Source organism: Diadema setosum, chromosome 6 (assembly GCF_964275005.1).
Source record: "Diadema setosum chromosome 6, eeDiaSeto1, whole genome shotgun sequence".
Lineage (NCBI taxonomy): Eukaryota > Metazoa > Echinodermata > Echinoidea > Diadematoida > Diadematidae > Diadema > Diadema setosum.
In genome coordinates this window covers 40,618,708-40,641,426 of record NC_092690.1, presented here as the reverse complement: position 1 = coordinate 40,641,426, position 22,719 = coordinate 40,618,708, and the positions used below count along the sequence as shown (strand labels likewise).

Genomic DNA, 22,719 nt, shown 5'->3' with positions numbered 1-22,719 from the left:
CGACACATCATGTATTTACACTAATATATATTTACAGTACGCTTCATGTACTTCCTTTTCTCTCCAGGAACTGAGAATAGGTATACTGATCATGGCATATTCAATACACACGTATGTCTACTGTGCAAGTCAGACATTACACAATATCCCACAATCCTTAGCAATGATAGTACTCGGGATTATTGTTGTTGTTTTTTCACAAAAATATCAGAAGTGAAAATGATGTATAGACCTAACTATAAGATGGAAAAGCAAAAGGGAAAACCTCTTAAGAAAATGGTCACAGAAGTTGAGTGCTGCCCTTTTATGTATGTAGAATGCTTGATAGGCAAACGAATACTACTCATAGCCGAAGAAAGGATCAGCCTGGTAGAAGAGACAATCTTGAGGGGCGTTGGCGGGCACAAAATCGTAACTAGGCCCCTCGAAACCATCCCTTCCAGCCTTCATACACACCACCACCGTAGAGGGCACACTACCGATACACCTGAATATCGAAATAACATAAAGAGAGAGAAGAAGAGATTTCTATTTTGAGAGCACACAAACAAATCGCATTACTTTGTCGATGCTGCAAAAACACAATGGTCCGAATTCACGACGGTGGAACACTTTTTGTTTGTATAATGGGGCGCCAAGTGTCGCATGACCTATTTCGTTACGAATGTTAACAATTCGACAATGAAATCATCATTTCGTCACGAAATGAAGATTTTGTCGACGAAATTACTGATCGAGAGGGGGTTACATGAAAAAAGGTCACAATTACGTGGAAAGACGACTGTTTATGTTCTCATGAGAGTCCGAATAGAGTGATTAATCGCATCAAAAGGCATGTTATATTTAGTCCATGGGCCAGGCCAGATATTGGTACCATCTGAGGTGGCAATACCTTTTTGGCGTCATTTTGTTTGTCGGGCATAGATATGCTTATCAAGCTATGATAGCATTTCCAAATGAGTAGCTTAGTCATAGTAAATGAATTTTAAACCAATTTGGTTTCGTTGTTATATCCCTGTACTTCTGAATCGAGACCAACCGCTATACAAAGAAGAGCACTGTCTTCTGTATGTTCACAGTTGTTCTGTTGTAAACGCGGTGCGCTTAGTCTTTATTCAAGGCAGCGAAGGGAATATCCAAGGGTTATGATGTCCACAGCGCTTAGTCTAATATTCAAGACGGCGAAGGGAATATCCAAAGCTTATGATACAGTGTATATCCCTTTATCTAAAAACAACAATAACAAAAAAGCAATTTCTCGTGAATTTTAGCGTCTTTTTAAATTATTTCTCATTTTCCGGTGAAAACGCTACGTTGAAAACGCTAATACCACGCCAATGTCGCTTTATTTCCATCCAACAATGAAAGATTATGCAAAAACAATGTACCGGTACACTACAATACATTATAATCAATAATATTGTAAATGAACAGAGTGATTTTTATTTAAAACTGATGTATTTGTTGAGAGGGTGATATAAAAACAGTATTCCTTTTATTAGGAACTTTAGATATGATAACGGTACATTGTTCTAGGTAAAGACTAAGCGCACCGCGTGACAGCTGTGGACATCATAACCCTTTGGATATTCCCTTCGCTGCCTTGAATAAAGACTAAGCGCACCGCGTTTACAACAGAACACCTGTGAACATACAGAAGGCAGTGCTCGTATTTGTATAGCGGTTAGTTTCGATTCAGAAGTATAGGGATATAAAAACGAGACCAAATTGGTTAAAAATTCATTTATTATGACTAAGCTACTCATTTGGAAATGCTATCATAGCTTGATAAGCGTATCTATGTCCAACAAACAAAATGACACCAAAAAGGTTTTGCCACCTCGGGTGGTACCAACAACCCATTTTTCGGCTCTTGGCCCATGGACTAATTCTACGAGTTTCATATCAAGCGTCTTGTTTATTGCTTTCATGCTCTACCTCTATCAAAATATTTTTTTTCCCGCTGGGTTGAATTCTTCTTCAGCATCATGAAGTAAGAACAACTCTTCTGCCATATTATGCTATACAGAGTGATGGCAATATGCAAATTAGCATTGTAAAACTAATAACGATTGTTATTAGTTTTAAAATAACGTTTGTTACTTTAAAAAGACGCACAAATTTGTACTCGGGGTAAAAGATTTACCCTGGGTAAATCGACACAAAATAACGATCACTTAGAATGTCGCGTGAAAAGATGAGAACAATTTGAATTTATGAAATCACACACAACTCTTATCGTTTAGAATTCCACGACACATAAGTTGGCTTAGTAAGAATGTATAGAATAAAACTGAATGAGAAGAGTACGAAATAAGTTAGAAAATTGCGTTGAATACTCTCAAGCACAGCAAAACGAGGACAAAGTGAACATTTCAACCACTTTGATGAAGAAAATAATTGTCAGCGTATTATCGTCTATTTTTCCGGGTATTTTTTTTTTCAGTGTGGTCATTTTTTTCTGAAATGTGAGTCTGCCCCGAGGAAAAAAAAATGTAACTTTCATATCGACGGCAAGAGTGCGACATGACCCACAAAAAAAAAAAAAAAAAGTTTTACTATAAAAAGGCTCACAACCAACTGAAAATTTTCAGAGATGATAATCTGCTTCTTGACCCTCATGAAAACACTATGGTCCTGCCCTTACCTGCAATAATCGTCTCGCCCATCACCATCTTCATCTCGCATGTACCAAGTATGGGAGTAACCTGGGTCGAACCATTCGACAGAAGGGTCCGGTGATGTGTAGGCCATCAGATCGTCTACTTCGGAGCCAGCGAGAAGACAAGATATAAAAGGTTTTCCGTCCGTTCGCACGATTCTGATTGGCAGATAAACACAAACATCAAATTTTTTAGGGATATGCGTATAGAATCCCACGAAAAGATGTTGTGAGATATGAAATTATCACTCCTATCCTATCCTATCCTATCAGATAACGATTCTGTCCCTGAATCACATTGTTTTATTATTGTTGCTGTCGATTTCGTCGAGGGCCAATCAGAATGGGGAGCATCCACAACGTCATCCGAAAAACAAAAGTGACAATGAGAGATGATCTCCTTAAGTAGAGTTCAGTGAGATGAACACATGACATGACGTCATCGTATCAATCAACGTCACAATCATAAAAGCTGGCTCCATATCTTAATGCAGGTCTAGCAATATCTACACCAGAGTTTTTCAACAAACCTTTTGCTGACATGATTTCAAGCAGGCTGAATGCTGTACTTCAAAGGGTCATCAGCCGCCATGTCCAATATACAAAGTGGACCATTCACATATATATTTTTTTCTGTGTATTAATGACCTCAGTAGGACGGAGCGAAATAAACTCGTGCTTTATCCAGAATCAACATTGGTGTGTGGTACAAATTTAAGTCAGCAAATGGAACAATCGTTAATGATTCTGAAACACCAAAGCAGAGTGGCAGTTATTGTACCTTTCTCCGAAAAAAAAAAAATCTGATAACATCTTTTCTTTACACACGAGTTATACTCGGATTCAATATGCGCAGAGAAGACTGTGAAAAATGAAAATTATGTTCGAGGTTAGCGAAGAAATCAAACAAAGTTACAATGAAAAGTTGGCATGCTTTTCCATGCCGTGTTGCTACCTTTACATGATTCAGAGTTACGAGTAGTCATCTTGTGGTAGATATCCCTTGACATATATCAAACATCAACAATGACAATTTTCATTCAATTTGTCATCGTGACAAACTCACAAAGGTCCCATTAGTGTTGGTTTATTTTGGAGTGTGTGTGTGTGTGTGTGTGTGTGTGTGTGTTTTTATGCCTCCGCCAACGAAGTGGCCGGAGGCATTATGTTTTCGGGTCGTCCGTCCGTCCCTCCGTCCGTCCGTCCCGTTTTGTTTTTGTTTTTTCTCAAGAACCGTGTGGTGGTTTTGCATCAAACTTGGTATGAGGGTATATCCTTGGGAATGATACTTTGCGTGGATTTTAGGGTCACAGGGTCAAAGGTCAAAGGTCACAGGTTATTTTGTGAGAAAAAAAAAATTGAAATTTCATGTTTTTCTCCATATCTCGCAAATGGTTCAAGGTATCTTCATGGAACTTAGTATATGCTTGTACCGATGGGCAGTGATTATCTAGGGAAGTTGGGGGTCATGGGTCAAAAGGTCAGGGGGTCAAAGGTCAAGGTCAACTCCTCAAAATATAACTACTTTCCTTATATTTATGCAATGCCTGAAGGATTTTTTTTTTTTAACTTGATGTATGCATGTATAACCCAATATATATTCTGTGGGAAGTTTCTTGCCAAAAGGTCAAAGGTCAAAAGGTCAAAGGTCAAGTGAAAGTGCTAAATTGCACTTTTTCTCCATATCTCAAAAGTAACTCAAGGTATTGTCATGAAACTTACATATTTATGCATGTTCTACCTAACAGTGATTCTCTTTGGAACTGTGGGGTCAAAGGTCAAAGGCCAGGTTTCGATAATACTATTTTACCATTTGATACTGAAATTATACTTTTTTCTCAATACCTTGAAAATTACTCAATGCATAAACTTGTAAAAGGGTCAAAAGTCAAGTGAAAATCATCAGTTCCCCCAAATACCTGCACTCTGACGTTTTAATCATTCATCCAATTGAACCTAGTTCTAGGAAAGTGAACATTCAGCACATTTGTGGCAAACCTGTCATTTTGATATTTTGCCAATTGTGTGAAACTGTCATCACACATTGTCAAGACATTGTACTATAGACCTATTAGGAGAACCATGCATTATGGCGGAGGCATACACCAGTCGCCGTAGCGACATTTCTAGTTTAATCTAGACTTTGTTCTCCAGGAGTATAGTATTCTTGTATTATGAGCTCTTTTTTGAGACATGACTATTATTTTGGGTGCTGAATGATATCACTTTAATAATTCTTAGTTGCTTAAAGGGACTGTACAGTACTGGTTGAGGTGGGGATTCATGTTTTGAACGTTCCTAAGTGAGATAATGAAAAGCCTCTTATGAAATATGAAAGAGCATGTAATTTCAAGAAGGATTCAAAGTTTATTTGATGAAAATTGGTTTTCAAATGGCTGAGATATCCAAAAAAGTGCTAATAATAAAAGGCGACATGCCACAACTTTATTAGGATCTTTTTGTTCCATCTTGTTTTTGGATATCTCAGCCATTTCAAAACCGATTTTCATCGAATAAACTTTTGATACCCCATAGAACTGCATGCTTTTTGACATCTCATAGAGTGGTTTCTGAATATCTCGCAAAACGTTAAAAGCTAAATCCTCACCTCGACCAGAACTGTACACACCCTTTAAGGTTCTTCGTGGAGTTATTTTGTAAGAGCTCCTTGTGGAGACTTCCAATATGAGCTCCTTCATGGAGGCATCATTATGGTATATGTAATATTCTTCTTTGATACCTTTAAGATTTATTATGTTTGATTTATGTCAGTATTGTCTGGGCCAAATTATTTGTTGTATAGGGCCCATTTTTTCTCTCTCTTCTTTATTTCAAACACAACACAACAGATTGGCGGGTTAAAGGCAAACAGAGGGGGGGGGGGTACGAAGGAGTTACATTTACCTGCAGAAGTCGTTGGGGGCGCCCTGTCCCTGTACATCCACCCATCCACGGAACATCTGCACCATTCCGCGGTCGCGGATGGCGTACGATCGGCGCAGCAACTCCCCGGTCGTATTGGTAGCATTACCAGGCATGAAGGTTGCGGTGACACTTTCCATTGGTAACGTCGTGGTTTCGCCTGGCCGATCTGTCGGATCCGGCATAGCTGTAGAATCCGGCCCTTCTGATGGCGTGATGGTTGGCAGACCTAAGAAATTACACGGACGGAATAAGAAGCATTTTGAAAAGATTTTTTGGCCAATGTTGCATAATACTTTATCACACCCTCAATGTTTACTCCGCCGTCTGTCTGCAACAAATACACGTCTGATAGCAGGTAGTAGAAAGGTTATCCAACGCGTAAATATTTATAAAATATGCAAAAATGCACAATCATTTTGGTTTGGATACAAAGAACCTTTACTTCCTTTGCTGTGAGTTTTAGGCCCTATGATATGTTGCCTTTAACCGTAACTAGGCCGGGGGGGGGGGCCTCCGAGGCCCCCCCCCCCCCCTTCCACGTTTCGCGCGATGGGGATGATCGCTAACGCGAAAAGCTAACGCCGCGACGTTTCATGACTTTTTTCTTTCGAGTCTCCCGCATCTTTTGACACCACATTTGCGATGCCGGGGCGCGCGGTTCCGAAGTTGTGCATAAATATGTACGTGCGTGTCAGACCAAAAATTGCTCAAAAACGTGAATTCGTGTACAATTTCAATGCAAACTGCATGTGCTTAAACATTCAGGCAAATTTCATAAAAGCATGATTATTTTGGGGTTTTACTGGTTAAAATCAGTTAATAACATATTTTCTTGTTCGGAACAATGTCGCGAACAAGTTTCATCGAAAAAACAATGAAAAACATAAAGTCGAAAAAACAAAGAAATACATAAGAAATTCAAAAAAACAATAAAATACTAAGAAGTGTTTTCAGATGGTACAATTTTTTCTCTTATATTTGCTCAAGACACTAAAAAGAATATTTACAACAAAAACGTGCCCTTTTTAAGCTTTATTTAGTGATTTATACCAAATTGTCTGATTTCATGCATCATTATGCATAAATTAGCATAATTAAGCAAAAATGATACTTTTTTAAAAATCTAACTTCATGGTACTTTAGATTACATCATAGGCAATGTGTGTGCGAATTTTCGTCGCGATCGTGCAGTCGACGGCCGAGATCTGGGGGGGGGGGCCTCCCAGGCCCCCCCCGGCTCTATGATCTACCTAAATAGCCCGGCCTAGTTAGGGCTAAACTTCTTTTTTTTTATAGAGTTAATACACTAACGGAAAATCATGCAACATTAAAAAGAATGACTTGAGAAGTTACGTAGGCCTACTTTACTTAACATTCCTTAACAAGCGCTTCTAACCTACCGACAGGTGGTACGCAGGCCCCACTAGACGCGCTCGGGAATCTACTGCACTGTGCACCCTGGGGCCACGTCAGTCCCGCGCCCAGTAGATACGGCGCGCAGTCCGTCATGGCTGCATTGCAGAGCTCTGCGCACGGCGGGACAATGGCATCTTGACACGGTGGATGAAAGAGAGAGCAGACGAAGAGAGGCAGGTTGATGGGCGAGCAGCCGACGGCAAGAAGTGGGAGGAACTGGTATGACGAGATCTCGGCTTCTAGCGACGTGGTGTGGCCCAGTAGATTCGGATAGAGCGATACGTTGTACGGTAGGACCCTTAGACACCCGTCTGATGTAAGCATCTCACATGTTGCTGTTCGGGGATAATACAGCATGATTACCAACTACTCAGTATAAACAATGAGGACAATAAACACATCAAAATTACAAAATGTGCCCAAAACATTGAATGTTGTCACACGGAAATTTCAACATCAGTCTTCAAGATCGACAGTACTGGTTGAGTGTAAATTTCATTTCACTTCTTGCCGAATTCGGTTTCAAATTTAAAACAGGTCATCATACCAATCAATTCTTCAAATTCATGAAATTCTTCCGTCGAGATGCTTTCATTGCAACTGATTGACAAATTGCCCTGCATCGGCGTAAATAAGCACTGAATTAATCGGTGTTTAGTAGTATCATGGGCGTACATACTCGAGCGGGATTCGAACCAACGACCTATTCAGTGCTTATTTACGTCAATGCAGGGCAATTTGTCAATCAGTTCCAATGAAAGCATCTTGACGGAATAATTTCATGAATTTGAATTATTACGCAGTACCCGCTGCATGATATAAGTATTAGAACCAACACTTGCTGTCGGGCGAAAGCTCGGTGGTCTAGTGGAGATGACGCCTGTGCGGTGATAAGGAGGTCGTGGGTTCGAATCCCATTCGATTATGTACGCCCATGATTGATTCAGTGCTTATACGTCGATGCAGGGCAATTGTCAATCAGTTGCAACCAATCAATTCGTTGAGAGGTATCTTCAGTGTCGGATCCAGAGAGCCCCCCCCCCCCTTTTTTTATTTTCTTTAAAAACATAAGAAATAAAAAGAAAAAAATGAAACCCGGAAGTGGCACGAGCCACAGAGTGTATGGCGCCCCATACAGCTCGTACCAGCTAGCAGGCTAAGGTTGGACAGTGGGCATTCGCCTTAAAGGTATTAGCCCACGTTTGCAAACCCACGAAAATCAAAACTGCATAAAACAGGTCCAATATGACTTCAAGTACAAGTTATAACAGTAACATACCTCACCTGTTGCTCTTTGTCTATACCATTCGATAAAAGAGAGAAAATCATCGTTTTGAAATCAATTTTCAAACCGGGTCAACCCGACCCAAAATCGAATTACGAGCGCGGGCCAGCTACGTACATGTAACTTACACATGTATCGCATGCATGTAGTACGTACGTGGACCGGAGCTAGCGAGCGTTATACGCATGCATACGGTGCATTTTCATTTATTTTTATGAAAGTAATGGACTAATTGGAACGAAATTTTGCATAGGTGTTACTGCAATCATACCCAAACTCCATGCTAACTATGAGACCAATTGCTGCAGGTTTACAAATGTGGGCTAATACCTTTAAGGCCCAGTCACACAGTCGCTTACGTTGAGTTACGTCTGCCGCGGATAGATAAGGAAAAGTGGACGCAGCACGGATCTAGGGATTCGCAGGGTCATTAAAAGTAGACGTTACTGATCCGTAGTGAAACGCCAAATTACAGCACCAGACCCTCGAAATTTTGAATGCAGATTATACGTTAATAATCATAACTATCCGTAAGTGAACGTAACTTTACGTAGCTTGGACGCAGACCATCCGGAAAAATGTTTAGGCCCCAGTCACATAATGCTCTGCGTCCGGTGTTACGTCCAAAAAAGTCATTTTTTTCAGCGGACCCCCGCGGATCCTTTGCCGTCACCAGAAATTTGTACAAAACATACGGGAAAATGCGGGCGATATGGACAGATACGACCAGATGCGAATACTTGCGGATATTCTTACGAATTGGCACATAATAGTTCTGAACACTTGCGGAAAGTTGCGGATAGTTACGGATAGTTACAGATTGTTATGAATAATTATGGACAATTTGATTTTCTCTTACGATCCCTGCTAAGTCGGTGTATTATGACTGCAAGGTTATCACATTTTGGACTGTCTTACATCGTACACTGGGGGAAACTGATATTGAATTACGTACAAGTTGTGAAAAAAAAAGTAATCCTTTAATTTGCTATACAATAATAAAAGATATATGAAATTTTGAAAATGAAGTTTGCATTTTGTTTGTGCAACTCAAATATGAATAAACGTCATAAATGTAAAGAATATTTAACATCATTATACCACAAATAAAATACAATATAGATCGATAAGTTACACATTAGAGTAAGAAATACAGTCATGGAATAGACAAACTGTGGTTACGCTGTCGTTGTTCAGCGATATTCATGACTTACTGGGTTATGTTAAGGAGATATTTATTATAAAGCAATTCTTATTAAATTTCCAGAAAAAAAAAGACATCAAGACTTTCAAACACCCATCCCACACCCAGGTACAATATTAAAAAAAAAAAAACGTAATATACATTCGATGGAGCGTAAAGTGGGTAAGACTATAGATAAATACTAAATTCGTTCTCATTTTATATAGTTGCTCCTGTCCCACACCTTCCCCGGGCAGAAAAGTGAATAAAATGCTGTCACCCCATCCCCTACCAAAAATATTGTTTTTTTCGAAAAATATGCATTCGAAGAGTGCAAGAAAAAAAGTTCAGCACCAACAGTCAACCAATGTCATGAGTATACATGGTATATGGGTGCCACTTAAAATGACCTTTAATTGTGGGAGAAATTTCATAATTTGACCATGCGGTTCTGCCTCTCCACCGCTCCGACTGTGTTGTAGCATTCCTTCAGGTAAAGGCGCTGCAGCTTGGCAACACGAGTTGTGTGGCTTCCCACGAGTTTCTGTGTTCCCATGCGAGTGGAAAACGGAAAACGTCGAAGGACGTAATTGTCCGCAGCATCCGTAGCTGTCCGTAAATATCCGTAAGCGGACGAAACTGTTGTGATACGTTAACTTGCGGTTAATTTCGGATACTTACGGTGGACGTAAGCGAACGCAAACGGACGGGAGGTCAAATTTTTGCGGATGGTCTGCGTCCAAGCCACCGGTAGTTACGTTCAGTTACGGATAGTCACGTTTGGTTACGGTTACTTGCGTAAGTTTGCATCCGTGGCGTCCCTCTGCGAAATTTTGAACAATTCAAAATTTCGCAGGTTTGGCGACGTCATTTTGCGTTTCTTTACGGATGTGTTACGGACAGTTACGTCTACATACGTCCATGCGGATGCCTGCGTCCACGCTGCGTCCCCCTGCGTGCACTCATCCGTATCTATCCGCGGCAGACGTAACCCATCGTTGTTTTTTGTGTGTTTTTGTGTTTTGTTTGTTGTTGTTGTTTTTTTTTTTTTGACGCAATGCCCGACGCATATAGCATTAAAGGGAACGTAAACCCAAAGAGCAATGTGGATTGAGCGAAAGCAGTAACATTAGTAGAACACCTCAGTGAAAGTTTGAGGAAAATCGGGCAATCGATGCAAAAGTTATGAATTTTTAAAGTTTTGGTGTTGGAACTGCTGGGTAAAGAGACTACTAGAGGGTATGACGTATGAGAGGACTACAACATGAAGAAAATATAAAGAGAATTCAATAGAAATTCATTTTTCATGAAAATTACACATTCCATCAACTTGATACTGACATATGTTAGGGGTAACACTTATTACCCCTGCTTTCTGAAAGCGGTTAGTCAAGTACTCTTTCATTTTGCTATAAAAGTGACTTTTTGTGGAATTCCTTTTATATTTTCTTTATATTGTTGTCCACTCATACGTCATAACCTCTAGTAGTCTCCTCATCCAGCGGTTCCAACACCAAAACTTTAAAAATTCATAACTTTTGCATCGATTGTCCAATTTTCCTCAAACTTTCACTGATGTGTTCTATTAATGTTAATGCTTTTACTCGATCCACATTGCTCTTTGGGTTTGCGTTCCCTTTAATGTGACTTGCGCATGGGCGCACTTACTTGGCATAGAGATGACCATGGACCTTTGCTCGTTACCAAGCTCGCACGTGTACGATCCGCTGGAGTTTGCCGACAGCGCCGTAATTGACAGGGAGATCGTCTGCCCGCCGATTTCCTTGGTGAACACATTTGGTACCTCTGCCGTGAGACCTGCATTGATTACGTCCGACAGAAAGGCTATGTTTCATTTTCAAAGACTTTTTTCGAATATGAAAAGACAGGCTGACAGTGAATTTTAACTTAAAGGAGTATTTCAGCAATGGTGTAGACTGGATTACGATGACGTGGCTGTGACTACGAAAAGTAAAGCATGATTGCAGTTGAAATATCAACATATCCTTGCCAGAGCGAGAACGGCCACGCATCTAAAAATACTACATGGACTGAAATGGGACTATACTGGCTATTGGGCTATTGTTCGAATAAAGCAAATAGCACTGACCCTCAGGTTTTAGAGGGACAATCTGACCACTTGGATCCAGCCACTGCGGCCTCGAGTCCCTGGTCGTCGACGTGCAGTAAGGCGTGATCGAGTCTCCTTCTTCGACCGCGAGGCGACTCTCGTCCGGCCGCATTATTAAGCCCACTGGAGAAAGAGAGAGAGAAAAAAAAAATGATTGATAGTTAGTTTTTAAGATTCAATCTTATCGGAACAAATATACAAAACGAGTTTTCCTTCAAGTACATGTATGAGAAAAGGCAGTTTGACACGCCGGTCACCGCAACATATTACTTGTATAAGTCTACTCGTGTTCTCTTGGAACAGCGACAGTAAAAAATTATTATTCATGAGATTCGCATGGTGTCTGTATGCATAATTCAACGCTTTAATCGAATTGGTTGGTGCCAGTTAATGTCAAGTTATAGCTTTTTAATGTCAAAGTTAGAGCTTTTACGATACTGTTGTGGGGGCATCGGATTAGATGGTGGGTTGGTTGATGTTATTCAGTGAGATCGACGGGCACATTAACATTTAAGGTGACGAGGCGAGGGGACGCGATGCGACTATACGCTCGTTAGTTGTTGCAATGTTATGGATGCTATGGGGCTATGAATTACTAGTAATGGGAACAGTTTCGATAGGTAGTCAGAGAAGGTCTGGCATGATAGACTATCAGTCGTACACAGCGTCTACTGTTTGTTGTTGTTGTGTGTGAGGCGCGTCATTCAGATTTAATTGCGCCTTCATCTGCGTTATATCACTATTTTGCATAAAATTGATTTCTCAGAAAATAAACTAAATATTTCACAATTATTTTTAGGCGCGGTATGATACCTGTCTGCTGTCATACGTTAGGGCAGATAAGTCCTATCATGCTACTTAAATCTCTTTGTAGACTTTTGTCAAGGCCCTCTCGCTGTATGACGTCAATAACGGGCGAGCGAAGCGAGCCCAGCTGAGTGTGACCTCGCGCTGTTCATCTCAGCTGAGCTCACTTCGTTCTCCCCCATCCCCTTACCACCATACAGCGAGAGGCCCTTGGCAAAAGGCTACCCTCTTTGCGGCATTTCAGTGTAATCTAAGCACATATGGGTAGAATAAGCAACTCAGAACACACACCAAAGGAAAAAAAAATCATTAAAAAAATTTACTTAATTTTAGTAGAAATTGTAATGTATACGTAAGTATTTTCTGAAGTAGGCCTATACTTGTGAAGTATCTTGAATGACAACGAACATGGCAAAAATCTTGGTCATGTTTTGGGATTTTGGGATTATTTGACATATTATGATACATTATGTGTTCAGATGAATATTAGTTTGATGTAAAATGATAAATATCCCCGTGGGGGGAAATTGTTTTGGGATTTCACGGGAAAAAGTCCTGTAAAGCAGACAGGCACACTGCAATGTAACCTCTTTCTTTGAAGGTATCGAAGGGAAGTACGTCGTTGACTTACCATTATTGAAGCACTTGATACTGCCTTCTTCCTCTACAGATGGAAGCATGGAACAGTCCATGGTTTCAGGCCAATCGTAGCCGAATTTATTCATGAGCGGTTCGCAGCCACTGCGGGCGGACTGACATAGCTCACGGCATGGTGTAATGACTGCAGACATATACAGAGAGTCACAAACACATACAGAGAGAGACAGAACGAACACAGAAACATACAGAGAGACAGAAACATACAGAGAGACACAGAAACATACAGAGTGACATAGAAACATACCGAGAGACAGAAACATACAGAGAGACACAGAAACATACAGAGAGACCGAAACATACAGAGAGACACAGAAACATACAGAGAGACACAGAAACATACAGAGAGACACAGAAACATACAGAGAGACAGAAACATACAGAGAGACAGAAACATACAGAGAGACAGAAACATACAGAGAGACACAGAAACATACAGAGAGACCGAAACATACAGAGAGACACAGAAACATACAGAGAGACACAGAAACATACAGAGAGACAGAAACATACAGAGAGACAGAAACATACAGAGAGACAGAAACATACAGAGAGACACAGAAACATACAGAGAGACACAGAAACATACAGAGAGACAGAAACATACAGAGAGACAGAAACATACAGAGAGACAGAAACATACAGAGAGACACAGAAACATACAGAGTGACATAGAAACATACCGAGAGACAGAAACATACAGAGAGACACAGAAACATACAGAGAGACCGAAACATACAGAGAGACACAGAAACATACAGAGAGACACAGAAACATACAGAGTGACATAGAAACATACCGAGAGACAGAAACATACAGAGAGACACAGAAACATACAGAGAGACCGAAACATACAGAGAGACACAGAAACATACAGAGAGACACAGAAACATACAGAGAGACACAGAAACATACAGAGAGACAGAAACATACAGAGAGACAGAAACATACAGAGAGACAGAAACATACAGAGAGACACAGAAACATACAGAGTGACATAGAAACATACCGAGAGACAGAAACATACAGAGAGACACAGAAACATACAGAGAGACCGAAACATACAGAGAGACACAGAAACATACAGAGAGACACAGAAACATACAGAGAGACAGAAACATACAGAGAGACAGAAACATAAAGAGAGACAGAAACATACAGAGTGACATAGAAACATACAGAGAGACAGAAACATACAGAGAGACACAGAAACATACAGAGTGACATAGAAACATACAGAGAGACACAGAAACATACAGAGAGACACAGAAACATACAGAGTGACATAGAAACATACCGAGAGACAGAAACATACAGAGAGACACAGAAACATACAGAGTGACATAGAAACATACAGAGTGACATAGAAACATACAGAGTGAGAGACAGAAACATACAGAGAGGCACAAAACATACAGAGATGGCGCGAGAGAAACATACAAAGAGACACAGATTGTTAGTCTCGAGGAGCAGACATCAATACAACGACTTTCTATAAACGGGACATGAGTACAAATCGAAATCATTTTAACATTTCGGAACTCCTTTGGACAAAAGTTCATGCGTTCAGCACCCTTCCTAGAGAAACTACACAGTGTTGGCGAAGCTCTGCGTTTCTGTGGCTGCTGACATTTCCACAAAGATCAAACTCAGGTTCAAAGGAGAATTAAAGGAGATGTTTCAATGCAACATGTAAATTTCAGTAGTAAAACATAATTTCCAAATCACGCAAGCCTTCTTCAGATATACATTATGTCCTGTCCGAGTGACAGAGAATGTTTTGCCTCGTATTAGAAGGGACGGAATGATCACACGCAACATTCCTCAGTGAGACTTTGGTATCAAACCGGGGTCCTTTGGATATGGCAGCAGACGCCCTACCGACTGAGGCAAATCATGGTTCTCAATAAGATCTGCTTTTTATGATCAATAATTTATTGCGATGACTAGAACATTGAGCCGTCGAGCACACCCTCTGAATCCATACGGAGTAATCATCTCTTTTTCGGAAAAGAAAAGACTTGAGTTCCTACAATTTCCATGAGAACTCATGGTGAATGGAGAGGTGGAAATACCGATTATCGAGAAGAAACCATCGCTTTACTGATGGAAGCATGTGACTTTAGATAACGTGATGAGTTTCTCCTGTTACCAATATGAGGTAAATAAAATACCTTTTGGCCTTCGCGGGCTATGACCCCACTCAATAGGTCTGAGATACCAACCTTGACTGCTGGTCCCCGTGCAGGGTGGGGCGTACATGGAGCAGAGGAATGGTGCGAGATCCGCCGAGCAGCCAACATTGACCAGTGGGAAAAACTGGTTGAGTTCTAGACCTGCGTCTTCCTGTCTTTGGTGCTGTAAGATGTTAGGGAATTGTGTGTAGGAGTACTTGAAGTCTTGACACATAGGCATTGTGATCCTCTCACAGTGATCTGGAATGGGAGATGACAAAGAAACCGATGATGATCACGGTGACAATGATGGTCGGTGATTGATGACGATGGAGAAAGAGACATATGAAATGGATAAAAGAATTAAAAACAAGAAAAAAAAGTAACAGGCAGAACAAACAAAATCGAGGCACAACCAATATAAACTGTTGATGAAGAAGACTGAAGGCCACCGCACATCATGTGCGACTTTCAGTCGCACGACTGACAGACTTTGGATCCGAAATACTGTAAATCAAAATGGCCTCCGAATAAACACAGTTGTTTATTTCAGATCCAAAGTCGCCTGGTCGTGCGACAGAAAGATGTATAGTGTGCGATGGCCTTTACGAGTACGACAGCTGGTGAATGAAGGCTCAAAAAAATTTCTGTCATATCTCCTTGCATGAGTATAATGAAAGAAATCACTTTACTTGCAGAAAAAAAAAAAAAAAATCTGTGCACTTGATCTGAAAGATTTCCTAGGCCGGCTCCTGCCGTGATTTGAGGCTCAGATATCTATTAAGGATTATTCGTGCACAGATCAGCTGAATTAGTTCGTTAGAATGGAAGACGACCCTGACATTTTCTTACACATTCTGAAAGCTGATGGGTGGTAGATGTCAGCTAACAAGTTTAGTCTTGCAAACTAATTCAAAATTATCAAAATTCCTGCGTGGGATGAAAAGTATGAAATTTGACAGTGACGTTGTCAGATTTCAAGTTTATTCCAACGTGTCTCACTTACACTGATATGATCAACTTTTACCTAAATTTCCCAACGTTGAGGCTTATTGAATTCTCAATCGAAATTGTTCCTATAATTATTGACTTAGATAACGTCTTCATGGTGATCGATTGAAGTTACCTTTGTCAAATTAGATTATTTAACATTTTACCATTATGGCAGTCCCCCCCCCCCTTTTTTTTTTTTTTTTTTTTTTTTTGCGAAACAGAAATCGACATGACCTTAATTATTGAGCAGTAAATCATTTACCCCTGGTTGGATCTCTCTCCAATTTCGACATGTTGCAGCTGGCTCTTTGGGATATCGTCACATGAAAATAGTTTGTTAACTATAATCTTTCAATCATTTCTAAGAATGTGGTTGAATTTGAATCTCAGGTTTCACGGAGAATGTGTGCAATGTTCATCGTGTATGAGCAAAACCTGAAGTTTATAGTCCGCAAGACGCAAAGTTCGAATATTTATAGTTCTGTGTTAAAGATATACTAAATTGCATGGCCACTTGCTCCTGATCATAAATCAAAATGGCTCACCAAATTTATCAGTTTTGACAAATTTCTAGGTCTAGACTCAAATTACAGTGGACTCGCGTTATAAGAAAGTCCTCGGGATCGGTAGTTTTCTTTCGTCAGATCGAAATTTCGTTAAAACCGAACAAATAAACTATAAAAATGCATAGAGTGGATAATGCTGCAGCCTGAATATTTTACTTCATTGAAATTCGTTATAACCGTGTTCGTTATAACGGGATTGTACTTTATATGGTATTGAAACTTGGTCTCTGATCCAACGACTCTTACAGCACTGGGAATTTCAAAGGAGAACACGAATTCTCACCGTATAGATATTCAGGCACGATAGCATCTACGTAGTCACTCTTGCCCCAGTCATTGAAGGCGCGAACCATGAGGGTGTACTGCGATCCCGTCATCACATCGATATCCGCCACACCCTCGGCATCAACTGCGGTGGTAATCGTGCCCTGATCGTCGCCCATTGCAGTGAAGAAGGTGATCTCGAGACCGCCGACTCTGACCTCGGGAATGGCCGGTTGCTGGAAGTACATCCGGGCTTGCGACGCAGCTGGGCGCGTAACGTTCATAATGATCGGTTTGGCAGGGGCCCGGATGTCTAGGAGAAACGTTCATGCAGACATTCAGTAACTCACAACTTACTGGAACATACGGATTATCAAAGGATCAGGGAGGTAGCGAAGAACAATAATCAGGATACAAGCTATGTTACAAGCATCTCATCAGCAAATTTTCCTGACAGGTCAAGAAGATTGGTCAGTGTCAGGGAGCCTCCCTCAGATCAGAGACGCTAGGCAATCAATTCTAATACAAATATCCATAATATCGAAGTGTCTAAGAAATCGCGGTCATGTAGCGAACTATTGTATTCTTGAAAGAAAAGTTGCAGACATAGTAAAAGTTGAAATTGAATTATTATCTGAATTACGTCAAGTGATGATAAGTGCTACTGCCATAATCTCCTATTATTACCACCATCAAATCAAATCAAATCAACTCATCATCAAATCACATCACGTTCAAAATCTGGATTACCTGATATTCTGGGCCCCATTTCATAAAAGATGTTAGGATGACAACTCTTGCTGGAATGACCACTTTCCACAGCAAACAGCCAATCAGGAAGCTGTATTCTTGTCGTTACCATGACAATAGTCATTCCAGCAAAGAGTTGTCATCAAATAAACTCTTTATGAAATGGGGCCCTGTTATGCAACCACTATCGCATCGAAAAACTAAACCAGACAAAACTATTAAACCATATAAAACTAAACGGGATAAAACTAGACAGTCACCTAACACGCATGCGCCTGGCTCCTTCTTCGACGCGTAGTTTCTGCAGGAGAAGAGATCCAGCCTTCCTAGAGACAGTTCCTTGATGGTGTCTTTGCATTCCTTGGAGATTCTCCTGCATGTTTCCTTGCACGGTTTAATGGCTTCGTTGGTCACAGGGTTACACTTGGGCATATAGGCACCACATACGAAGGGGATGATGTCATTGGAGCACTGCGAGCCGATCAGACTCGTGAGGGCGCTGATGTCGGCAACCGCGTCGTTCGGTCCCGTGTGGCCGAACACGTTGGGGAACTTGGTGTGGGTAAAGCCGTGCGCTTGGCAGAGGGCGATATCCACAGGAACGCACGCGTTTGGATCGGGCGTTGGAGCAGGTGGTGGAGGGGCTGTGATTTCATTTATGGTGTCCAGTACCCCTAAAAAATGGAGAAGATGTTGGATTATCCCTTCTGTTTATCCTTACAAACAGAAAGAAAGAGAAAAATTCTAATTATAGGATACAACAGAACCTATCAACTGGTGAACAGTTCTCAGCAACCTTGCTTGGATGTCGAATGAGAATGAGCGATACTCAGCGATTCTGGATAGACGAATAATCAACTTAAGTGAAATTATAGTAAGTCTTTTCAGATTTTAACAATGGTGACCAAATTTGAGTTTGATGCTGTGTCTAGGTTAGGTTGAAAGAGTTAGAAGCAGGCAAAGGTGGGACTGTTCTCAAAAATACGTTGTCTTTGTTAATAATTTTATCCATTGATATTAGTGTAATTTCTTTGCATTTGGTATCGCATTTTCAGAATATCTACGATTTATCAACGAGGCCGTTTATAAAAGCAATAAAAACACATCGTTAATTTCCATCTCAAAAAACCTAAACGAACACAAGAATAGCTGAAATGAATCCGTTTTTGACATCTATTCCTTTCCCTTTAACCCGTCCTTGAGAATGAACTACAGTGTTTTTGAGGTGTGAATTTTCTTCAATTTGTCTCCATCTGCAAATGAAATTTGTAAGATCGCAACTGCTGGTCTACAACCTCAACCTCCATTCCTCCCCTTGCTTTCATATAATGCTTTTCTCACTCAGTTCTGGCTCCGCGCAGCGGACAGATCCCTCAGTCATCATAGGGAAACGGTCGCACTGGAATTGCTCTGGCCACGGGACACCAGCGGCTTGTAAGAGGGGAAGACACTGCCGTTTGGCATCCTCGCACACGTGTCTACATGGCGGTATGGAGACGGCAGCTCCTCCTACCTCCACGCAGGGAGAGCCGAAGAGGAGGCACACGAAGTCGGCCATCTTGTCGCAGCCGAACTGGATGAGCGCACCAAAGCTCTGCGAGGAAAAAAAGTAGAATTAACCGCATGGTAGGATCTGCGATGCAGAATAACCATGTCGGACACGTTTGGCCGAGATCGGACCAGTAGTTCAAAAGATATCCCTTGTGTCTGTTATTAATGGTGAAGTATAAACATTTCAGAAGAAAATAATATCTCCACATTAATATTTATGATGTTACTGCATGGAAATGATAGGCATACTTTGTTGAATTCTGAAAGCCAATCATCACCAAAAACCTAAAACTATTCAGACATAAATACCTATCTTAGAAGTTCTGAACCAATGTGTAAGCAATTCGCAATCTTATACGGTGATAACTTCGGAAACTTTAGAATTTCTTAAGACGCTAATTTCTGCTATGTCCGATTTTGATACACTGCAACCTAAATTCTAGCTGTTATTCACTTCTTCTTTTCTACCTCCACCTCCTTGTTTCTAATACAAATGCTTACCCGATAATCGGTAAAACCGCACTACAATCTTTATCAACTACTCTGGCCTCCCGATTACGCGGGGACTATTGCATACCTCCAAGGCGGTCGCTGCATCGCTCTGTCGTGCGAGTCCAGCCATGTTGGGAAAGAGGGTCTGATCATAGCCAAGACCTCTCTGGACACATATCGGTAGAGTTAGCGGTTCACACTGCGGAGAACCTGTCAGCGTGTGAACACAGACGGATGCGTGAGAGAAAAATGATTGAAGGCAGAAATTTGAGTCGTCGACGTACACGAACACAAGGTGAGATGCGAGTGTACACATTATTTATCAGCCTGATGTTCTCTTATCTTGCGATAACTTGTGACTTACAGGCTTCCTTATAATCAGTATCACTAACATCATTGTCACTATCATCGTCATCATAACATAATATTTTGGTCTTATGTATGGGTATGGTGTCTTCAGTATTAGCGCTGCACATGCGTGTAACCATCATTGAGATCATGCCGAATTTGACCCATTTCTACTGTACGATGAACTGTACAATAAGCCTACTTGGCCTAGCTTCCGTCGCCAATATAAACAATTCACTGAGCTGCAATAACTATCAGTCATTCAAACACAGGATATTTCTGCTAATTGATGGCAAGTTTAACATGTGTTATATTTAAAACACGATTAGAATAGATTGTGCATGCGATTATGTGGACACAAGTGCACAAGATATGCGCATTTGGACATAATCTTGACAACGTTAGTTTCAAAGACTAAAAGAAACTAATTCAATCGTAAAGATGCCCTAGTTCGGTCTTTCCGGTGAAACAAATATCAATGTAGATGACTTACCAACGGCTGACGAATTCTGTAAGGGAAGCTGACCTTGAACCACTGCGGAAAGAAACAGGAAAAGTAGAGAAATATGGCTTCATTTCCGAGAGGAAACAACAGGTGCAAAGATCAAGTAAGTTAATAAGATAGACAGGCACACATACACATAGGCCTATACACCTCCCCTTCCTAACATCCCATGGATAGGAATTTTCGTTGGTTGTTTGGTTTGTCTTCTTAATAAGTTGTTTGTTTGTTTATTTGTTTGTTTGTTTGTTTGTTTGTTTGTTTGTTTTAGATAAAAGCTCAGAAAATTTTTATTTGCTTTACATAGCAACTGGTCTGGGAGTAAGGTGACCCACATCAGTTCAGAAATATTAAAATGAGCTTTTTTAATCTTAATAATTTGTTATTGTTGTACTTGAAACTCAACACTATGTTCATTCAAAGGCAGGCTATATCTCGCTTTGTTTCTTAGTTTTTGTTGGGTCTTTCTTTTTAAGTGTAAATATCTCGTTCAATCTTCGTCTGAAGAAGTAAATAATAATCTACTTGAAAAAAAAAAAAAAAAAAAACCTGTATTCATCAAGAGTGGATTTTGTGCAGAGATCCATTATTTTCCAGCGCAGCAGACCAATTACAAATTGGCGATTGAAAGTGTTATTCTTGTTTTGTTTCTTGTTTCGTTGAATACTATAGCTATGAAAGCATTTCATGTCGTGATGGAATAGTCCATTTCATTGACAGGGTGAGAAGTGGATCGCAGCTATGAGGGACTGAGGGATTGTGCCTTATCACTCATTGTCTCCCCTGCTGTCCACACTCTTGGTTTTGACAAGGGGTCGAGACTGGCTCGTGCTAATAAACATCATATGTTTCACAAGTTGCTTCGATCATGCTGCGATAATTGTTCGTAATCATCTGTCAGTCATTGTCAATTATGATGCTAAATGAATTTCCAAAGGGAGATTGGGTTAAAGGCACCCTGCTAACTAACACAAGCACAGCTGGGTAACAAGGATAGAAGTACGCCCTCAAACCACGAAATGCTGACATGAACATCGTAAGGACACATAATGATATACGCGTACGGGACACACAGCCGTACACACATACACATAATCATTACTATATGAATGGTAGCCACGTAAGCCCTTCCATATTAGTCGACAGGAAGAGGGTAAAGGGTCTAGCAACATTTCCATATGGGAAATCAGTTTTGGAATAATATGACGTGATAGTTTTTTGACCCCATCTCTTCCACCTGAGGCATCACTCCTCAAGACATCAATGGTAATTTCACAACAGTGGAGGTAGGAGGGTTAAAGGGGTGGTATAGTCTTGGGTTGAGATCGGTTCAGGTTTAGATTTTTGTGAGCTAATGAGAAATCGCTAATGAAATAAGAAAGAGCATACAAGAATTCTACGCGGAATTTAAAGTAATTTTTTTTATGATATCGGATTTGAAATGGCTGAGATATTAAAAAAAAAAAGTAAAACAAAGAGGTCCAAACGAAAGATGGGTCCCACCTTTTATGACCACCTCTTTGTTTTTGGGTATCTCAGCCATATAAAAACTAATTTTCATCAAATAGACTTTGAATTCTTCTGATCGAGAATAGTATGTTCTTTTAATTTTCTAGCAAAAAGTTAAAAAATCTGAATTCCCCATCTCAACCAAAACTGTACCACTCCCTTTAAATACTCATGTCTGCCACGATACTGTCACAAGCACCTGTCGTCACTTCGTGCACGCTGTCAATCGACTCTCTGGCCAGCTCACTGGTTATTGCGTTAATGGCTCATTCGTCATCCTCCGCCCATTTGTCCTAATTTTTTGGTCGGTCAGCAGAAACATTGCTCCGCCTATATGAGCTCTGTTTTGCAAATAACCCAGACACAACAGACAGAATTGTATATGTGTAGCCTTTGTGCAAGCCACTATTCATGTCACATTATGTAACCACAATGTTCGAATTTCCTTTATCCTGGGACGGACAGATATCCTCTCATTATATCATTTTAGTCTGATTAACGTGA

The 22,719-nt window shown here is 40.5% G+C and overlaps 1 protein-coding gene across 1 annotated transcript in view; it reads right to left on the bottom strand.

The window, feature by feature from the left end:
• Positions 1–325: 325 nt before the first annotated feature.
• The window catches only part of LOC140230244 (uncharacterized), a 37,660-nt gene continuing 15,266 nt past the window's right edge, over positions 326–22,719 (bottom strand). Inside the window, exons 2-14 of the mRNA XM_072310424.1 lie at positions 20,698–20,739; positions 19,942–20,066; positions 19,155–19,407; positions 18,074–18,487; positions 17,083–17,376; positions 15,292–15,501; positions 13,041–13,190; positions 11,582–11,725; positions 11,140–11,289; positions 6,988–7,338; positions 5,567–5,813; positions 2,648–2,821; positions 326–487 (exon numbers count right to left, since the gene is read on the bottom strand). Coding sequence (XP_072166525.1) covers positions 340–487; positions 2,648–2,821; positions 5,567–5,813; positions 6,988–7,338; positions 11,140–11,289; positions 11,582–11,725; positions 13,041–13,190; positions 15,292–15,501; positions 17,083–17,376; positions 18,074–18,487; positions 19,155–19,407; positions 19,942–20,066; positions 20,698–20,739 — 2,702 coding nt within the window. The 3' untranslated portion in view covers positions 326–339. The remainder of the gene's footprint in view (positions 488–2,647; positions 2,822–5,566; positions 5,814–6,987; positions 7,339–11,139; positions 11,290–11,581; positions 11,726–13,040; positions 13,191–15,291; positions 15,502–17,082; positions 17,377–18,073; positions 18,488–19,154; positions 19,408–19,941; positions 20,067–20,697; positions 20,740–22,719) is intronic.